The following is a 16,866-nucleotide window of genomic DNA, read 5'->3' on the forward strand; positions in this document are numbered from 1 at the left end:
TTATTATTAATTATAAATTTCTTTATTTCTGTTTGTTTGTTAGCGGCTTTGACACAGTTAATAAACTCAATAAACTCAAACTCGCAAATAACCTCTGTGCATCATTTTGATTTTTTTTTTTCTTGAAACGTCAAGAGGATTTATTCATTTTTTTAAATTCACACAATAGAATTTACAACAGGTTTGCCATTCCAGCATAATACGTAATACATAAATAAAAAATAATGCTTCTCAAAAACATTAGCAAATAAAATTAATAATAATAAAAATAAAGACGTAGAAGAAGACGTCACAGTGACTCATCTGTCAAACAGACGATCTCTGTTGCGACGTCACGGCCGGTCGTCGGATCCAACATGGCGAACATTCGGTGTGTCAAGGTGAGGATCGAGAAATAAAAACCTTTTGGGGCCGCACTCTGCATCACTTACATGATTTACTGTTAGAGATTATGACGCGTTATGACGTGCGCGTCATGCCGTTTGGAGAGTTTTTCGTCCCGTCGGTTTGTTTTTTCTCCGTAGTTCAGAAGTTTCATTGTGCAGCTAACAGTTAACACGCTGAGAACCAGTGAGTCTCCACGCGCACACACACACACACACACACACACAGCGTCCTCAGCACAGTGTTTGCTAACCTCTGGTCTCTCGGTTACACTGGTGACATTGAACACTTCAAGAAAAGAGATTTAGGACAAAAGGATTAGTTCACCAAACCCACTCTTGTGTTTTGTCTCTTATATTTGGTGGCATCTGGCAGATAGTTTTGGTTTTATTCACGCGCTTCTCTAAAATCTTCACTGGAGATCAATGGAAGCTCTGTTGCAGAGCTCTTAGCTTTAAAAAGGCCCTGCAAACTAGAGATGCACCATAAATATTAGGGCTTATAAATGTCGATATCGGCATATGTTAGCTGATTAATATCGGCTATACTGTTGGTTCCCAATCTGGGGTCTGCGCCCCCCATAGTAGGGCGCCAGAAATCACAGACAGACAAAACTGTCTATTCTAAAATCACAAATTCAAGCACTTTTTAAGCATTTTCAAGCTTTTCTAGCACCTTACAGCTGTGGTAAATGACATATATAAATACAAAATGATAATTTCTCCTCCTCATCGCATTAAATCAGATGTTATTGTGCTTTTATCAACCAAAATTAGGTTTTGTGACAGAATTCTACAGATGAGTCACAAAGTGATTCCCACTGGGCTTGAAAGATGACAACAAACGTGTGCAAATACACACTTTTCTTGATTAATTGATTAATAGTTGTTTGCCTATGAAACATATCAAATATGGCAATAATTTTTCATCTAATCAATTAGTTGTTTGGTCCATAAAATAATGAAAATCGATGTTTAATGTTTTATCCATCTTTTCTCAGTGACCCGTGTTTTTTCCTGTGTTTTTACATTCATGTCTTTTCTACCTCCTGTACCTCCCCCCGTCCCTGTCCGTGTGTCCATGGTATGTAGGGTATGGTTGGCCTGGTGACGGGCGGTGCGTCTGGTTTGGGCCGGGCCACCGTGGAGCGTCTGGTGCAGAACGGAGCGTCCGCTGTGATCCTGGACCTGCCCTCCTCCGACGGACCGGCTCTGGCAGCCAGTCTGGGGGACCGTTGCGCCTTCGCTCCCGCAGACGTGAGTCCAAAACCCACCCGACACTGTAGACTTGGACACGTTCACTCACACAAAATCAATATGTGTGTATTTTTCCAAGTGAACAGATGATTCGCTTCAGTTAATGCAGAGATTTCATGCATTATCGGCACCGACAGTTTCTTCACTCTTGTGTGACTTAAAAACTCAGAAGCTGCTGGAGAGCTCCTGTGTTCTGTGAGGTATAATTACTGTTTTTGTCCTGTGTAACTGCAGTTTCTCATCAGGAGAGGCTGTCTGACAGCAACATAAAGCGGTGGACATATTCTAAATATAACCAGTGTTGGGCAAGTTGCTCAAACTAAAAACTTACTTGCACTGTGAGGTCAAATCCATGATCAATAACCGTTCTGCTTCTGTTTCTACCTGTTGAATGTTTTTAGTATCTCGTATTTCGTCAACAGTTTTATATGCGTGTTTTAAGTCTTCCCCTTTACCTTTCTTACCTGTCTTTTTATGTTTTATATTGTATCTTCTAAAGCTTTGGTTCCCAACCTGGGGTCTGGACCCCCTGCGGGAGACGCCAGAAATCACAGAGGGTCCCCCAAGACCTCCTCAAAATCAGATTTGCACATGTTAACAAAAACAACAATTTCAGGGTTTGTGCACCTTTTCCAAAGTCAAATTCAAACACTTTTCAAGCATTTTCAAGTTTTTCCAGCACCTTACAGCTGTGATAAATGACATATTTAAATACAAAATGATAATTTCTCCTCTTCATTGCATTAAATCAGATGTTATTGTTTATGTTTTAATTATGTTTTGCTATAGAATTGTACAGACTGGTGACAAATTTAAAAGAAAATTAAGTTTCATGTTTCAAAATGTGTCTGTAAGTAAATTTGGCTTCCTATAATTAGGGTTGCAACATTTTGTGCATTGTCCTTAACTGATAGTTGATAATGCTAACAACTGAGTAATTGATTAATCATCAATAATTAATAAGATGTAAAACACAGTTTTCTTCTCCTTTTTAGTCATTTTCATTTCTTGTTTTTTCTCTTTTTTCTTGGTTAAATTTCTTAGTTAAGTTCTTATTCTAATTTAAGTTTAATTTTAAGTTTTCTCATCCTTAAATTCTTATTTGGCAATTAACTGATAAATGATTAATTATTAACTTCCCATCTATATATGTGTCTTTGTCCTGTGGGGGCTCAGCTTTCCCTGGGTACAAGTAGGGGGGCTCTAAGGAAAAAAGGTTAGGAACCACTGTTCTAAAGCATTTTAAACATTGTATTTATTGAGGTCTGTACCAAACAAACATGTTTTCTTTCAGGTCATCTCTGCAGAACTACAGCACCTCATTACCTCAGTATAAAGCTGTTTTCTCACACATTTTTAAAAAGTTGCGTTCTGGTTCTGCGATTGAGATATTGCGCTTGGCTATATTGCAGTTTTACTGCAATTGTGATTAATTGTGCAGCCCTAATATGTGGTTATATGAGGTATTTAACAGTGAAGATAATTCCCATGATCCCACACTACTTCATCACCGCATCAAACACCTTGCATATTAAAGTGAAGGATTTAAATACTACATCCACTGCTTGTGTGCAAAATGAACCAAAAGAAATGGTTTCTTCGTTGTATCTTTGGTGCATTTACACATGTATGCGTGGTTTTGTTGGTCTGGTCATTTCCCAGGTGACATCGGAAGCGGACGTGCAGTCGGCGGTGTCTCTGGCCAGAGAGAAGTTTGGGAAGCTGGACCTGGCGGTTAACTGTGCCGGAATCGCCGTCGCTGTCAAAACCTACAACTTTAAGAAGGACGTCCCTCACAGCCTGGAGGACTTCCAGCGTGTCATCAATGTAAGACGGACAGACGGATGCAGACGCACGCAGTAACAGAGAAAGAAATCCCTGTCACGGGTTGGTGACTCTTGTTTGTGTGATTTCTGCAGGTGAACATCGCAGGAACCTTTAATGTGATCCGCCTCGCTGTGGGTGAGATGGGGAAGAACGAGCCTGATGCAGACGGACACAGAGGCTGCATCATTAACACGGCCAGCGTGGCAGCCTTTGACGGACAGGTACATTTGAAACATGCACGAACATAAAAGAAATAACTCAGCGGTCGCACCGTTTCTCACATTTATTCTCCACCCACGTCTTTTTTTTCCTCCAGGTCGGCCAGGCAGCGTATTCGGCTTCTAAAGGCGGCATCGTTGGAATGACCCTCCCCATCGCACGAGATCTGGCACCCATGGGCATCAGGGTCATCACCATAGCACCCGGTTAGTTAAAACAATGTGATATTAAAGGGAAAATTCAACACTTTTTGCATGAATGGCTCAAGATCATTTACATACAAACACGTCACGTCAGAGGCAAATTGTTAATTAATTAATTGCATGAAAAAAAAAAAACACGTCTAGTGTGAAAAGACCTTAAATCTGAATATTTTTTCTGTGTCTTCCTGCAGGTCTGTTCTCCACTCCCCTACTGGCTGGTCTTCCAGAGAAGGTGCGCTCCTTTCTCGCCCGCCAAGTGCCCTTCCCCTCACGCCTGGGAGACCCCGCTGAGTTTGCCCACCTGGTGACATCACTGGCTGAGAACCCCATGATTAACGGAGAGGTCATCAGGCTGGATGGAGCCATTCGCATGCAGCCCTGAGACAGATGTGTGTGTGTGTGTGTTTGTGTGAGCGTGTGTGTGTGTGAGGCACGTTAATAAAAGGCGCTGATCATCTAACTAAGAGAACATTCTTTTTATGTTCATGTCATGAGTGTTCACGTGTGTGTGTGTGTGTGTGTGCGTGCGTGTGTGTGGCTGCCTGCTGTATTTATGTCGTAGAAAGCTGCATACAATAAATGTACACTGTTATGAATCACAAACAATTTTATCAAGTGTGTGTGTGTGAGAAGGAAAATGTAAAAACGAAGCTGTACCTCATGCAGAGCATTGCAGTACTTTATCATCACCACTTTGGTTGTTTTGTAAACTAATCAGGATTATAATAAACTTCAGTCTGATTATCTACTCCATGAGAGTTTTTTTTCTTGAAAGTGAGTGTTTCATGTGCTCAGTCTTTCAAATCATTCTGATTACACAAGTTATATTTTATTAAAATGAAAAAAAAAAGTCCACATACAGTTTTTTTTTTTTTTTTTTGTAAGGTGGGCTCTCTCTTCCAAACCTGCGCTCATATTACTGAGCTGCAAATTTTAATGCTATCTCCTTGTGGCTGAAGGATTGGAATGGTACAGCCCCCGCGTGGTTGCAGATTGAAATGTTTACATGTAGTTCAAACTCACTTCCTGCTTTGCTCTGCGCGTCCTTACCATCGCTAGTTAATAAAATCCACGGAAACATAATTGTAACCCAACCATTGCGTATTGTTAAGCAATTTAAAAAATGCTTTGGTATCCAGAATACCTCCATTTGATCACCTTCAGAAAACAATCACCTTTTTCATCCAACTTTATTGGACAAAGGATTTCAGACCTGCTATGATAAGGGTATACATAGTATTGGGGACATGTATATTGATAAAACCTTTGCCAGCTTTGAACAACTAACCAGGAAATTTGGGCTGACTGGTGGTCACTTTTTTCGGTATTTACAAATCAGGGACTTTGTGCGGAAAAAAATTTCTAACTTCCCGAATATCCCTCCGTTATCCTGCTTGGATTCTTTGTTAGGGGTCAATGTGACAAACAAAGGCAGGGTTTCATTTATATATGCTCAGATTAGGGACAGATATAATCCTTCTATATCCTATATTCGTGAACAATGAGAAAATGATTTAGGGGTCCCACTGTCAGACAAGGAATGGGACATGGCACTTTCTAGGGTTCATTCTTCCTCTTTATGTTCAAGACATGCTTTAATACAGTTTAAAGTTCTACACCGGCTACACTTTTCAAAAGCTAAACTTGCTAAAATATTTTCGAATGTAAGCGATATGTGTGACAGGTGCAAACAGACCCCAGCAACAGTTTGTCACATGCTTTGGTTTTGCCCAAAACTTGCCCCTTTCTGGTCATCCTTTTTCGATACTATTTCAAAAGCATACAGCTGTAATATTATGCCCTCTCCTATTATTGGTATTTTTGGTGTACTCGTAGCTCCACGTGATTTCAGTTTCCCTGTGTACCTGCAGAAGGTTATTGCTTTTTCTTCTCTATTGGCGAGACGTTTAATCTTGTTTAAATGGAAGGATGTTACGCCACCATCACACCATCAGTGGATCGAAGACGTGATGCAGTACGTCAAGTTGGAGAAAATGAGATGCACCCTTTACGGCTCGACCAAAAGATTCTATGAAACCTGGGACCCATTATTAGACTATGTGAATAGCTTATCTGGCTTGGAACAATGAACTCTGGACTGTCCGATCTATGCTTAAATGTACTATGATGCACTAGTTTTGTTTTTGTTTTTTTGTTGTTTCATTTGCTGTCTACCTTCTTGTTGCTTGTTGTCGTTTTGTTTTTGTTTGTTTGTTTGTTTTCTTTTTTCTCTAATGCAAATTTTTTGTCTTGGTTGCTGGCAATTTCCAGTATCCTTTATTTTTTTTGACATATAATTGCAACGTGAGATAACAACATATGTTAATGCCTTAAATGTTAATTGTTAAATGGAAAATCCTTATAAATGTATAAAAAAAACAAAAAAAAAAACAAGCGCACTCCTTTGAGGGTGAGGGAGGGGAGGAAGGAGAGGAGTATTAAAATGAAATCCTGTAAAATGTTCATTTAGAAATTAATTTTAGTTACAAGTTGCTGTTTTTTGATTTTTGTGTTTTAACCTCCTACGACCTGGCGTCCACATATGTGGACCACACATTTTGGATCATCAAGACCACAAAATAATTTTTTCTCTACAAGGGCCTGGTGTCCACATACAAGGACATTATACTGCCACTTAGTGGTGGCAGAAGAGTATAACACACTACAGGTTTGATTCAAGATGGCCGCCAACACACCTGGGAGTTCAGATGGCAACTGTGGCTGTGTGCATGCTGAGCAACACCACTGCTATCGCAGAGGCCTGGGCTCGACTTGACCACAAGTTTGATCTGATGTACGCTAAGCGTGCCTTTGTTCACTGGTATGTGGGTGAGGGTATGGAGGAGGGAGAGTTCTCTGAGGCCAGAGAGGACATGGCAGCTCTGGAGAAGGATTATGAGGAGGTCGGAGTCGACTCCATTGAGGGTGAGGGAGAGGAGGAAGGAGAAGAGTACTGAACAGATGTTTTCCCGTGCATTGATCTGTTTTGTTCTTTCATGGAACTACTGTTACTCTTTAATTCACTCTTATAATATTACTGAACAGCATTTTTAATAGAGCAATGTAAATAGTTTTCTGCAGTTTATCCATTGCACAGAAATGCATGAAAACTCATGGTCATGGAGCTTAAACTCTCATTAAAAGCACACTTGAAACTCCTTGTCCTTGAATTCTTACTTGAGTCTCCCTGTGCTGGCCATTAAGTGCATGTTTTTGAACATGTGGTCATAGGAACCAATGTTTCACCTATTTTTTGTAAAAAAAGAGTAACCCTTTGTGACTAACAACTATAGTATGCTACAGAAATGACTGTATTTTAAGAATTACAAAGAGTCATATCAAATGCTTGTTGCCATTGAATTCCAAACTTAAATTTAAGTGTGCACCAAACTCTGGAGCATAGAATGTTCTATGGTGAAGATAATCTTTTATTAGTCCCATTAACGAGGCAATTTGCAATGTTATAGTGGTGAAATGGATAGCAAAATAGAGCATCATTTGAAAAATGATGCTCTATTTTTTTTGGGGGGGGGGGGGGGGGCAGAAAAAGGAGCATTTGTTTGTGAAAGTTTGAAGCAATAATGTTGAAGAAAATCCACTTACAATTGTCAAAGTAATAGTATAGTAATAGTAGTATGAAGCCCCCAAGGTTTATTGTAGTGACATCTTATAAAACAAACACCAAAAATTCTTAATTGTACCATTTCAGGATGTACAATTGATGAAATATCAAATCAAACATCATACCACATTAAATATCAATTTCAACCACAACAAAGCAATAAAAGAAACACAAAAAACAACATACACAAAAGGATACCATGTTAAAAACAAGAACAAAGCTATTAAACAAATCAATATAAATTCATTATTACAAAACAGTGTATATCTTGTCTGAAAGTTGCACGCACCTTATTAAACGAATGAAATGAAAATGGATTAAATGTGTTTTAGTGACACCTGCTGGTCACCCGCGGAACTACATTGACGTGACCACCCGCTCTGACGTATGTTCCTGTGACGCGCAGAAATTTTAAACTATCGTCCTTCTCAGTGATGGCGGCTTCGTTTCGTTCTCTCTCCGCAAGCTGTAATAACAAATGGTACTACACCCGACAGCAGATCGACAACAGCCCATCTCGGCGAGCTGGACTTGATCCGGACAAGGAGCTGTCCTACAGACAACAGGCGGCCAACCTGCTGCAGGACATGGGACAGCGGCTCAATGTGTATCTTTTGTCGAGGGACGGCTGCGTCTCGGCGAGCCAACAGTAGCCTGTTAGCTAGCTAGCCATGTTTAGCTTCTCATGAAGCCGGTTCGGCCGAGGGCATGGCTGGCGTTTGTTTTTCTGTTTCATTGGAGGGTCTTTTGTTTGATTTAATGTTTCGAATCTGTTTCACGCAGTGGTTTGCGATTTTACCACGTTAATGTTAGCAGGCTAACGGTATCCTAAAGCGGCGCAGTAGCTAGGCTAACCTGAGGCGATGAAGGCCTGTGTGGTCGGCGGGCCTTTAGGACGTTAGCATTAGCTTTCCCCTCTTTCTGGAAATGATAGTGAGGAAAAGGTGAAAAGCAGAACGACCTTATGTAGACTTTGTGTTCTAGTTTGTGTCTGAGTACGTGTTTTACGTATTAAATCTTTAAAGTTATCCCTTGTGTGTGTTATTGTATAATAACTTCTGGCTAACCTCTGACTGATGTGTGAAGCTAGCTGTGGTTTCAACTTTGTTGTTCTGCAACTGATGTGATGATAAGCTGATGTGATATTGAGTTGTGTGTCATCAGGTAAATTAGAGCTCTTTAGTTCGGTTTTTTAACATATAGACCAATGACCCCAGTCATATTCACGATGTACAGTTACTACACGTGTTTTGACCTTAACCATCATTTATCAGGTCCCAGCTCACCATTAATACAGCCATTGTGTACATGCACCGATTCTACATGGTCCAGTCATTCACCAGATTTCACAGAAATGTAAGTATTGTTTGTCATGCTTAAAAATTACGTGGTTTTCCGGATTTCACTGCAGAGTTTCTTACAGATCACATGTGAAACCTGAATATAATTATCTAGATGCGGATTATGTATATACATGGTTTTAAAGTCTAACTGTTAACATGATGCATTCTGACTATTTTTGCAACTTTGATGCCAAATAATTGCCAAAGATTGCAGCTACACACCAAACTTGTCAACACTTTGATATTTTTTAAATATCACATGTAATGTCATAATCTTTGGTAACTGTAATATCAGAGTTAATGAACCTATATAAATAAACGATCTAAGTGCTCATTCAAGACCTCAGTTCATTTCCGTTTTGATTGTCCTGCCTGATATTTGGTTTGCAGTGTAACAAAACCACAGTGTTGTTTAGTGGCTTTTTCTGTGCAAGCACTGTGTGCAGATTGTTGATTAAAAAAGATAAAATATTCTATTTTGTTTGGTCAGGACTTTTTGTTATATCGAAAGATGTATCTAGTGTTGTTGTTTTTGTTTTGTTTTTAATATGTTAATATTATTTCTAAGTTTAAAATTCTGGTATTGTGGAATCTCCTCTGTAGGTCTGACAAATCAACTAACACCAAGCCAGCAAAACCTAGGATAACTTTGCATTTACCCATCATGGTTGTTCATTCCACACTTTTATGTAGAAAGTTGCACAACATTCCCCTGTAAAACATCTCTGCTCAAAGAGGAAATAAACTAATCAGTGCTACTGTACAGGTATTATTTTCTCTTAATGTGTTCCCCCCATATTTTCTGGTGTCTTTTTATAAATAAGAATCAAAAATGAGTTCACAAAAGAATTTTCACAGCATCTGTACATCCTTGTTTATTCACTGTCAGTGGAAACAACAACTAATGCAGCCATAAAGCTATGCTTATGGTTTCCATATGCAAAAAAGATCTATTTACTTCTCTGATGACTACGTTACTGCTTAACTCAAAACTGTTAAGTCAAGCTCAGTGTTTGATTATGTGTGGTCCTATGTGTGTATACAATTCAAAGATATTGCAGCTAATTTAATTGCAGGTGTCTGGATTTGATTCAGCCATAAGACACTTGTTGCAGAGCTTTTTCGCAGGCTGTAATGTACAGGCGTAGAGGCAGCTCTGTGTGTCTGCTTAGTTGCACGTCTTACTTCTTGCCTTGCTTTCGCCAAGGTTAAGGCCTCACACACAGAGGTAAATATTGTGGTTGCTCCATACACCATGAAAAACACTCGGCTTGTATAACAATTTTCTTTTGGGAATTCTAAATCTTGTTTTTGAAAACAATTGGGGCAATAATTTGGAAAATACAAATACCTGGAAATTACTGAAATCAAATTCCATACTTTCTCATACTATGAAGGGACACTGAGTCCCTAATGCAACTTTTGGTTCTTGTGTCAGTCAACTCATGAACTTATTTTCGTTTACCCTCACCAGGTTATTGCTCCTGCCGCACTATTCCTCGCTGCAAAAGTTGAGGAGCAGCCCCGTAAGCTGGAACATGTTATCAAGGTGGCCCATGCATGCCTCAATCCTCAGGAGCCTTCTCCAGATGTACGCAGTGATGTAAGTGTTGACCTGCAGTTGTGCTTCGTCTCCCCCTGCATTTATCCGACAGGGTAGTGATTTCATCTCCGTAATAATAAAGCCCAAAGGGAATTTATAATTTCATCAGTAGAATTCGTGATGATATTTTGTGCTTGTTCAGAAGCATGTTTTTTTTGTTTTTGACACTATCACAATTTCCTTCTCCTAATAACCGCTTCAAAGCTGATGGTTTTACATGTAATGTGTCTTGGTATAAAGTTACACACCCTCTTCTTTATTCTTGCTTTCCAACTTTGAATTTAAACTGGGTATAATTGCTTGATGGTTTTTGTTTGTTTGTTTTTGTTACCTGCTACTTCAGATGTTGGAGCTGCTAGATTAGGGCTGGGCAATATGGCTTGAAAATAATATCAGTTTTTTTAGGCTGTTCTGAGATATATATCTTCAGATACACATTCTCTCTAAAGTAGCGTACCGGAAATAGTACATACAACAACTGCAACATATTACAGATGATCTTACATATGTTGCATTGCTGTATATTAAACTATGTAGCAGTATATGAAGTACTTGCGTTAGCTCAGCCTTAAACATCTACAGCAGTAAAATTCAACATTCTCACTCATGCAGATGTAATATTTATCTAAAAACATCATATGTAATCATAAAGCGCTGACAGGAACCATTTTACAGCACAATTAGTACTTTCAATAAATTTTGCTCTAATATTTACATAGTTTTACCTTAGTAATCATAACTTCTACATGTAGTGGAGTATTTTTAAACACTGAAAACTCATGATAATACAGAAGATATCGCACATTAATTCATACTTGTACATATCAAATATAATTGATATATCGCCCAGTCCTATGCTAGATACACTGGTCGAGAGAGCAAAAGACAAAATGCATCCTGGTATCTGTGTAGGTTTTCAGTCATTCACGTGATGTGAAGTTGAGCAGTTGTAAAAATACGCTATGTGGCTTGAATCATCTCATTACTTCTTATTGAGGCCTCAACAGCTCTGTGTAAAGGTGGGTGTAATATGTCTGACAAAAGGATAGAGGCCTCCCAGTGAGTAACGTGCCTGTCCTCTCAACCTCAGGCCTACCTGCAACAAGCCCAAGACCTGGTCATTCTTGAGAGCATAATACTCCAGACCTTGGGTAAGTTGGGAAGGAAGAGCTGGGTCCCTTGATTTCCCTCCAAAAACACATGTGATCATCAAAGTAGCACTAACTTGTTCTACTTCTGTCCACAGAAAGCCCATACGCGGTTAGCAGCTCTGGAAAAAGACATTTACGCTTCATATTAGCAGCTCTTACCCATTGTTTCCTCTTTTCCAATTATGTCCTTAACTTTTTACATTTCCCTCCTTTTTCTTGGCTTTGTACTTTTTGGCCATTTGATTGAAGACTATGTGATGAATTGCTGCATTATCGTGAACAGTTGCTTTTAGTATGTTCGCTACAACCTGCTTAATCCTTTCCCGTGCTTGAAAGTAGGCAGCTGAAGAAGATGACATTGGCCTGAATTGAAAACACCAAATTGTGTTTTTATTTTTAAACACAATCCTGTGTCATGCCACAAAGCAAGAGTTGGGAAATGGCTTATAATTTAATGTTTTTCATGTCCATCTTTTTATGTTTTCACACCATCCAGGATGTTATTGGAAGACCTCATGCAAAGTGTTATTATGCAACACATAGTTTGTTATAACAGTATTCATTTTCTGGTTTTCAGGGACTTTTCTAAATCTTAACTGCTGAATGGGATAAAATCTTTCACATGGAAGTTGGATTTATGTACTGCATATTATAGTTTGACTTCTGTATTTCATTTATCAAGCCTTGTCTCTTTTTGTCCCTTTTTATTACAGCTTTCGAGATCACCATTGACCATCCGCATACTCATGTTGTCAAGTGCACTCAGCTTGTCAGAGGTGAACACCAACTCTTCTCTTTTGTTAAATTCTGCTTGGATATTTCTTATTGATCATAAGTTTACACATTAATTTGTCAGTTAGCAGGTTTTAAGTGTGTTTTTTTGTTCTATTGTTGTTCCAGCGAGTAAGGATTTGGCTCAAACATCATACTTTATGGCCACCAACAGGTATATTCACAGTTTACTGTACAACATAAACTATTGTTTTTTGTTTTGTTTTTTTAAATATGAGCAGTAACAAAGTGATGCAAAATCTTTTGTTTATAATCCTCAAACTCAATATACTGAATGTCTGCTCTTTCTCCTTCTTTTTCTTTTCTTTTTCTTTTCTTTTTGTTTCTTTCCGGGACATATCCTGCCACGTAGTCTGCACTTGACCACATTCTGCCTGCAGTATAGTCCGCCCGTTGTGGCCTGTGTGTGCATCCACCTTGCCTGCAAATGGTCCAACTGGGAGATCCCGGTGTCTACAGACGGCAAACACTGGTGGGAGTATGTTGATCCCACAGTTACCCTTGAGCTGCTGGATGGTACGTGCTGTAAATGACCTTGCAATTCAGTCCATTCCAAATACAAACAAAAAATGTGTTTGAAAAGGACCTACAACAGGGTGGCTACATGTCCTTAAGAAGTCTCAAAATATCTTGAATTCACATTTACTACTACTACTACTAATCTTTATTCATGTTGCACTTTCAAAACAGTAGTTACAAAGTGCTCCAGCTAATAAAGCAAGTAAATGAAAACAAAAACTCAACAGTAAAAGCAACATATCATTTCCTCACAACTTCTTTCAGAGCTTACGCATGAGTTCCTTCAGATTCTGGAGAAAACTCCCAGCAGGTTGAAACGGATTCGCAACTGGAAGGTACAAAAGTTTGCCACTGCGTCTTTGTGAGCTACAGAACAAAAAGGCGACATCCTGCATTGCGCATTTTTTGCTGACTGGTTTCTCTGTGATCGTCTGTTTTCTTGCTTCCTAGGCTGGAGGTCAGACACCAAAAGCCAAACCAAAAGTCCAGGAGGAAGGTGACCAGAGGGACACCATGATGAGCATGATCTCTATGGCCTCCTCAGAGAGCACTGTTGCTGGCCTGATGAGCCTCTCAGCTCCACCTTCCGCCTCTTCTTCCTCATCCATGGGTGACAAGGACAGGGGTGTGCCTGGCAGCGCTCAGACTTGGAGTGGGAAAGGTCCGGCTGGATCTGAGCAGCAGCAGCAGCCACCTAATGAGGTTCACGCACCAGCTAAGGTGTCCTTGAGTGAGTACCGTGCCAAGAACGCAGACGTCTTGGCTGCCCAGAAGAGGAAACTGGAGAACATGGAGGCCAGTGTGAAGAGGGAGTACGCCAACGCTGCCCAGGCTCTCATTGGTCAGCAACAGAGGAAGGAGAAGCAGCAGCATCATCACCAGCAGTCCAGCTCCTCCTCCTCTGACATGTCCAACCCATCACCCATTATTCTGAAAATCCCACTTGAGAAGGAGAGGCATGACAGGAGCTCTCTGAAAATGCGTTTCCCTCTGGCTGGGGGAGGAAGCAGCGGGCACAGTGGCAGCACCCGAGGACAGGACCAGGACATCAAAGTCAGAATACGAGTGCCTGAGAAGCAAAGGGGGAGTTCAGGAGAGGAGGGCAAGAGCAGGGACAAGCACAGGGAACGGTCAAACCACCACCACCATCATCACCATCACCACCACCATTCCTCCTCTAGCGGTGCCTCGCTCTCCTCTTCACACAAACATTCATCTAGTTCCAGTGGGGCGGTGGGAAGCAGCAAAAAAGTCCCCAGCGACTCTTCTAGAACGAGCTCTTCATCTTCTTCTGCCTCGCGTAAGAGGACGCACTCCCAAGATCCCACAGCAGGCTCTCACCCTGCCTCTAAAGTCAGCAAATCCTCGAGGAATCCCTACCAGCTGCCGTCCCTGTCTTCCTCCTCTGGGCAAACTCTGGGGCACGGTCCGGACATTCTGCCCGCCCTGGGCCTTCCCCACCACCAGGGGAGCTACTCGCACTCCAAAACCGACAAGACGGACACTAATGGGCACGGTGCAGCGGGCGGAGCCCAGTCGAACGAGTACCAGGACACTTTTGAAATGCTGAACTCACTTCTGAGCGCACAGGGGGTCCAGCCATCCCAACCGTCCATGTTTGACTACAGATCCCAGTATGGGGACTACAGGTACAGTGGTGGCTCCAGAGGGAGCAACCCCAGGCCCCCACCTCTGCCTTCAGACCCGCCTCCCCCTCTGCCGCCATTACCCAAATGAGTTCCAGATCAGGGACGCATTATGTACATTTTACTTGACATCACAAACATCCATATTGTTACATTAAGTTTTGTTTTTTTAATGAGATAGTTTCAATTATTAGATGTAGGATTGTATGAGGTACTTATCCACAGTCATTGTGTTAGCTGCAGTCGAAGGAGATCTGCGTATCCCCAAGTTTGGAGTACCAGCACGGAAGCTAAGCAATGTACTGCTTTGGACAAAGTCCAAAAGGTATTTCAGCCACTTAAAAAAAGCTCCACCTTAAAAAAAAAAAATCATCATCTTCAATCAACTGTACTTGCTGCGAGACAGGCTTTATGGATGGGAAACCATTGTTGTTTAAGCAAAATATCGCTCTTGCCAACCAAACTCCATAGGTGAAAACAGTGATTTTACACCTGAGAACTTGGGAGTTGCTGGTCCACCACTGGCTCCATCTGTTAGTTTGTTTGCATTATGTGTGAATCTGCACAGTCCTTTCAAAACACCGAAGTGACATAATAATACAAACTAACAGATTGAAGCAGCAGTAGACCAGCAAGTCCTGTGTTCTGAAAGGTAAAATTACCGATTTCATCTATGGAGTTTGGTTAGTTTGGAGAAAGTGATAAGTGGTTTATATAACAGCATTTTTTCCCATCAGAAAAGGTTGTCTGACAGTAATATAAAGCAGTAAAAATATTCTAAATATAGCACACACTTAAAGGTTCACTTAAAAAAAAAAAAATCAAGTGCCTCGTACAACCTCACATCCAGTGGTCTGAACTATCCCTTCAACTCACCCAGCATTTTTTTTTTCCATATAGGTGTCAGTGTAACAGCAGAGAAATGTGGTGGTGAGATCAATGAGTTTTTAACCCTTTTTCTTTTTACTGTTCACTTGTGGGGCAATAATGAAAGGCTTTAAAAGCTTGCAAAATGTGAGGAAAAAAACTGCAGAAAAGTGTAGATAATATTTTTGGCTCTTCTGTTTAACTCAGATGAAATGTGACGATGGGTCCTGGTGTTTTTACCATCACTGTTTTGGAGGAAGTAATCGTCTTGAAATCATGAGGAAACTAAAAGATTTCCATCACATACCTGTTAGGTCCTCTTACCGACTGTCTTTTTATAATGTTTTTATAGTATGTTATTTATTAATTGAATGCTTTTAAAAAAAAAAAACATAGTCCCCTTTTCTACCTTTTTTAAGGTTTTCCCTCTATGTTCATTTTTGGGCAGAGGGATGTTTCTTCATCAAGACTGTACAGGCTAGTTTGAGAGTGCATGTCTCCAAAGCCATCTTTTCAATATTTTTGTCTTTTTTAAAAATACTTTCTTCTTCGTTTTTTTCTTTTAACAGCCATAACCTAAAAAAAAACTAGGTGAATGCTGCCTGGTGTACTGTTTTATTTCCTGCATTATTTGGTAAACTTGTACAAAGACTGTAAAATGTTCAAAACAAAACATGAAATATTTTTTACATTTTGTTATGAAAATTGCAAAAAAAGATGTAAATTAAGGAAGCTTGTACTTTTTGTTTTTAAAATTTGAGTGTTGCAGTCATTGTTTTAAATGGTTGTAAAATATTCATACTCAGTTCTAATGATTACACTAATGGACAGTTCATACCAAGGATATTCATCTGTGGGTAATCAAAGGGTTCAAAGCAGTCAAACATATCTAACTGATATGGTCACAATGAAGGAATTGCCTACAATTTTTTTTTTATCCTGTGATCTAAGGGTCACCTGTAAATCAGTTTCCTCTGGAGGCTTTTTAAGGCAATCACAGAGAAATGTTAAGTTGATGTACTGAATTTTAATTGTTGAAAAGCGCAGCGCCCACTGTCAGATAAAACCCGATGGTGCTCACTTTGTGGTGACCATATCGAGCACAGTATATAATAAAGTATTCAAAATACACAATATCAGAGTCTAAGTAAACGCCATCTGTCTGGCATCCATCTGTTTGTTATGGTTGTCTTTTATTCATTTATGCATTTCCTTTTGGGGATGCTTTAAATGTGTAAATCACAGTGTACACCTGTTAATCATGCTGGTCTGATCTAATCATGTTGAGGTTATCTTTTGACTCAATAATTTCAAACTACACTGGTTGATATTCAGCTTCAGGTTGTTTAGAATCCATCCACAAGCCATGATTCATTCAAATTGTTTGCATGTGTTCTTGAGTTGTGTAAATCATACGCTGCAAGCAGGTTATCA

The 16,866-nt window shown here is 40.0% G+C and overlaps 2 protein-coding genes across 3 annotated transcripts; both read left to right on the plus strand.

Moving 5' to 3' along the window:
• Nucleotides 1–318: 318 nt before the first annotated feature.
• hsd17b10 (hydroxysteroid (17-beta) dehydrogenase 10) lies at nt 319–4,637 on the plus strand. The gene is made up of 6 exons (XM_084720286.1): nt 319–380; nt 1,476–1,640; nt 3,303–3,467; nt 3,560–3,688; nt 3,784–3,892; nt 4,081–4,637. Exons 1-6 carry the CDS (start codon nt 357–359, stop codon nt 4,269–4,271), a joined length of 783 nt encoding a protein of 260 aa, XP_084576412.1. The 5' UTR covers nt 319–356; the 3' UTR covers nt 4,272–4,637.
• A 3,146-nt stretch (nt 4,638–7,783) lies between these two features.
• ccnt1 (cyclin T1) lies at nt 7,784–16,566 on the plus strand. Of its 2 annotated transcripts, none has more exons than XM_084720288.1 (9): nt 7,784–8,118; nt 8,786–8,867; nt 10,329–10,457; nt 11,548–11,608; nt 12,322–12,383; nt 12,499–12,554; nt 12,753–12,916; nt 13,184–13,254; nt 13,370–16,566. In XM_084720288.1, the coding sequence occupies exons 1-9, from the start codon at nt 7,946–7,948 to the stop codon at nt 14,654–14,656; spliced, it is 2,085 nt and encodes a 694-aa protein (XP_084576414.1). In that variant the 5' UTR covers nt 7,784–7,945; the 3' UTR covers nt 14,657–16,566. The 2 variants fall into 2 exon arrangements, with proteins under 2 accessions (XP_084576414.1, XP_084576415.1); XM_084720289.1 differs by having other exon boundaries at nt 7,786–8,118; nt 12,322–12,384; nt 12,509–12,554.
• The last annotated feature ends 300 nt before the right edge of the window (nt 16,567–16,866 follow it).

The sequence above is a fragment of the Lutjanus erythropterus genome, chromosome 6 (genome assembly GCF_056507025.1).
Source record: "Lutjanus erythropterus isolate fLutEry1 chromosome 6, fLutEry1.hap2, whole genome shotgun sequence".
NCBI lineage: Eukaryota > Metazoa > Chordata > Actinopteri > Lutjaniformes > Lutjanidae > Lutjanus > Lutjanus erythropterus.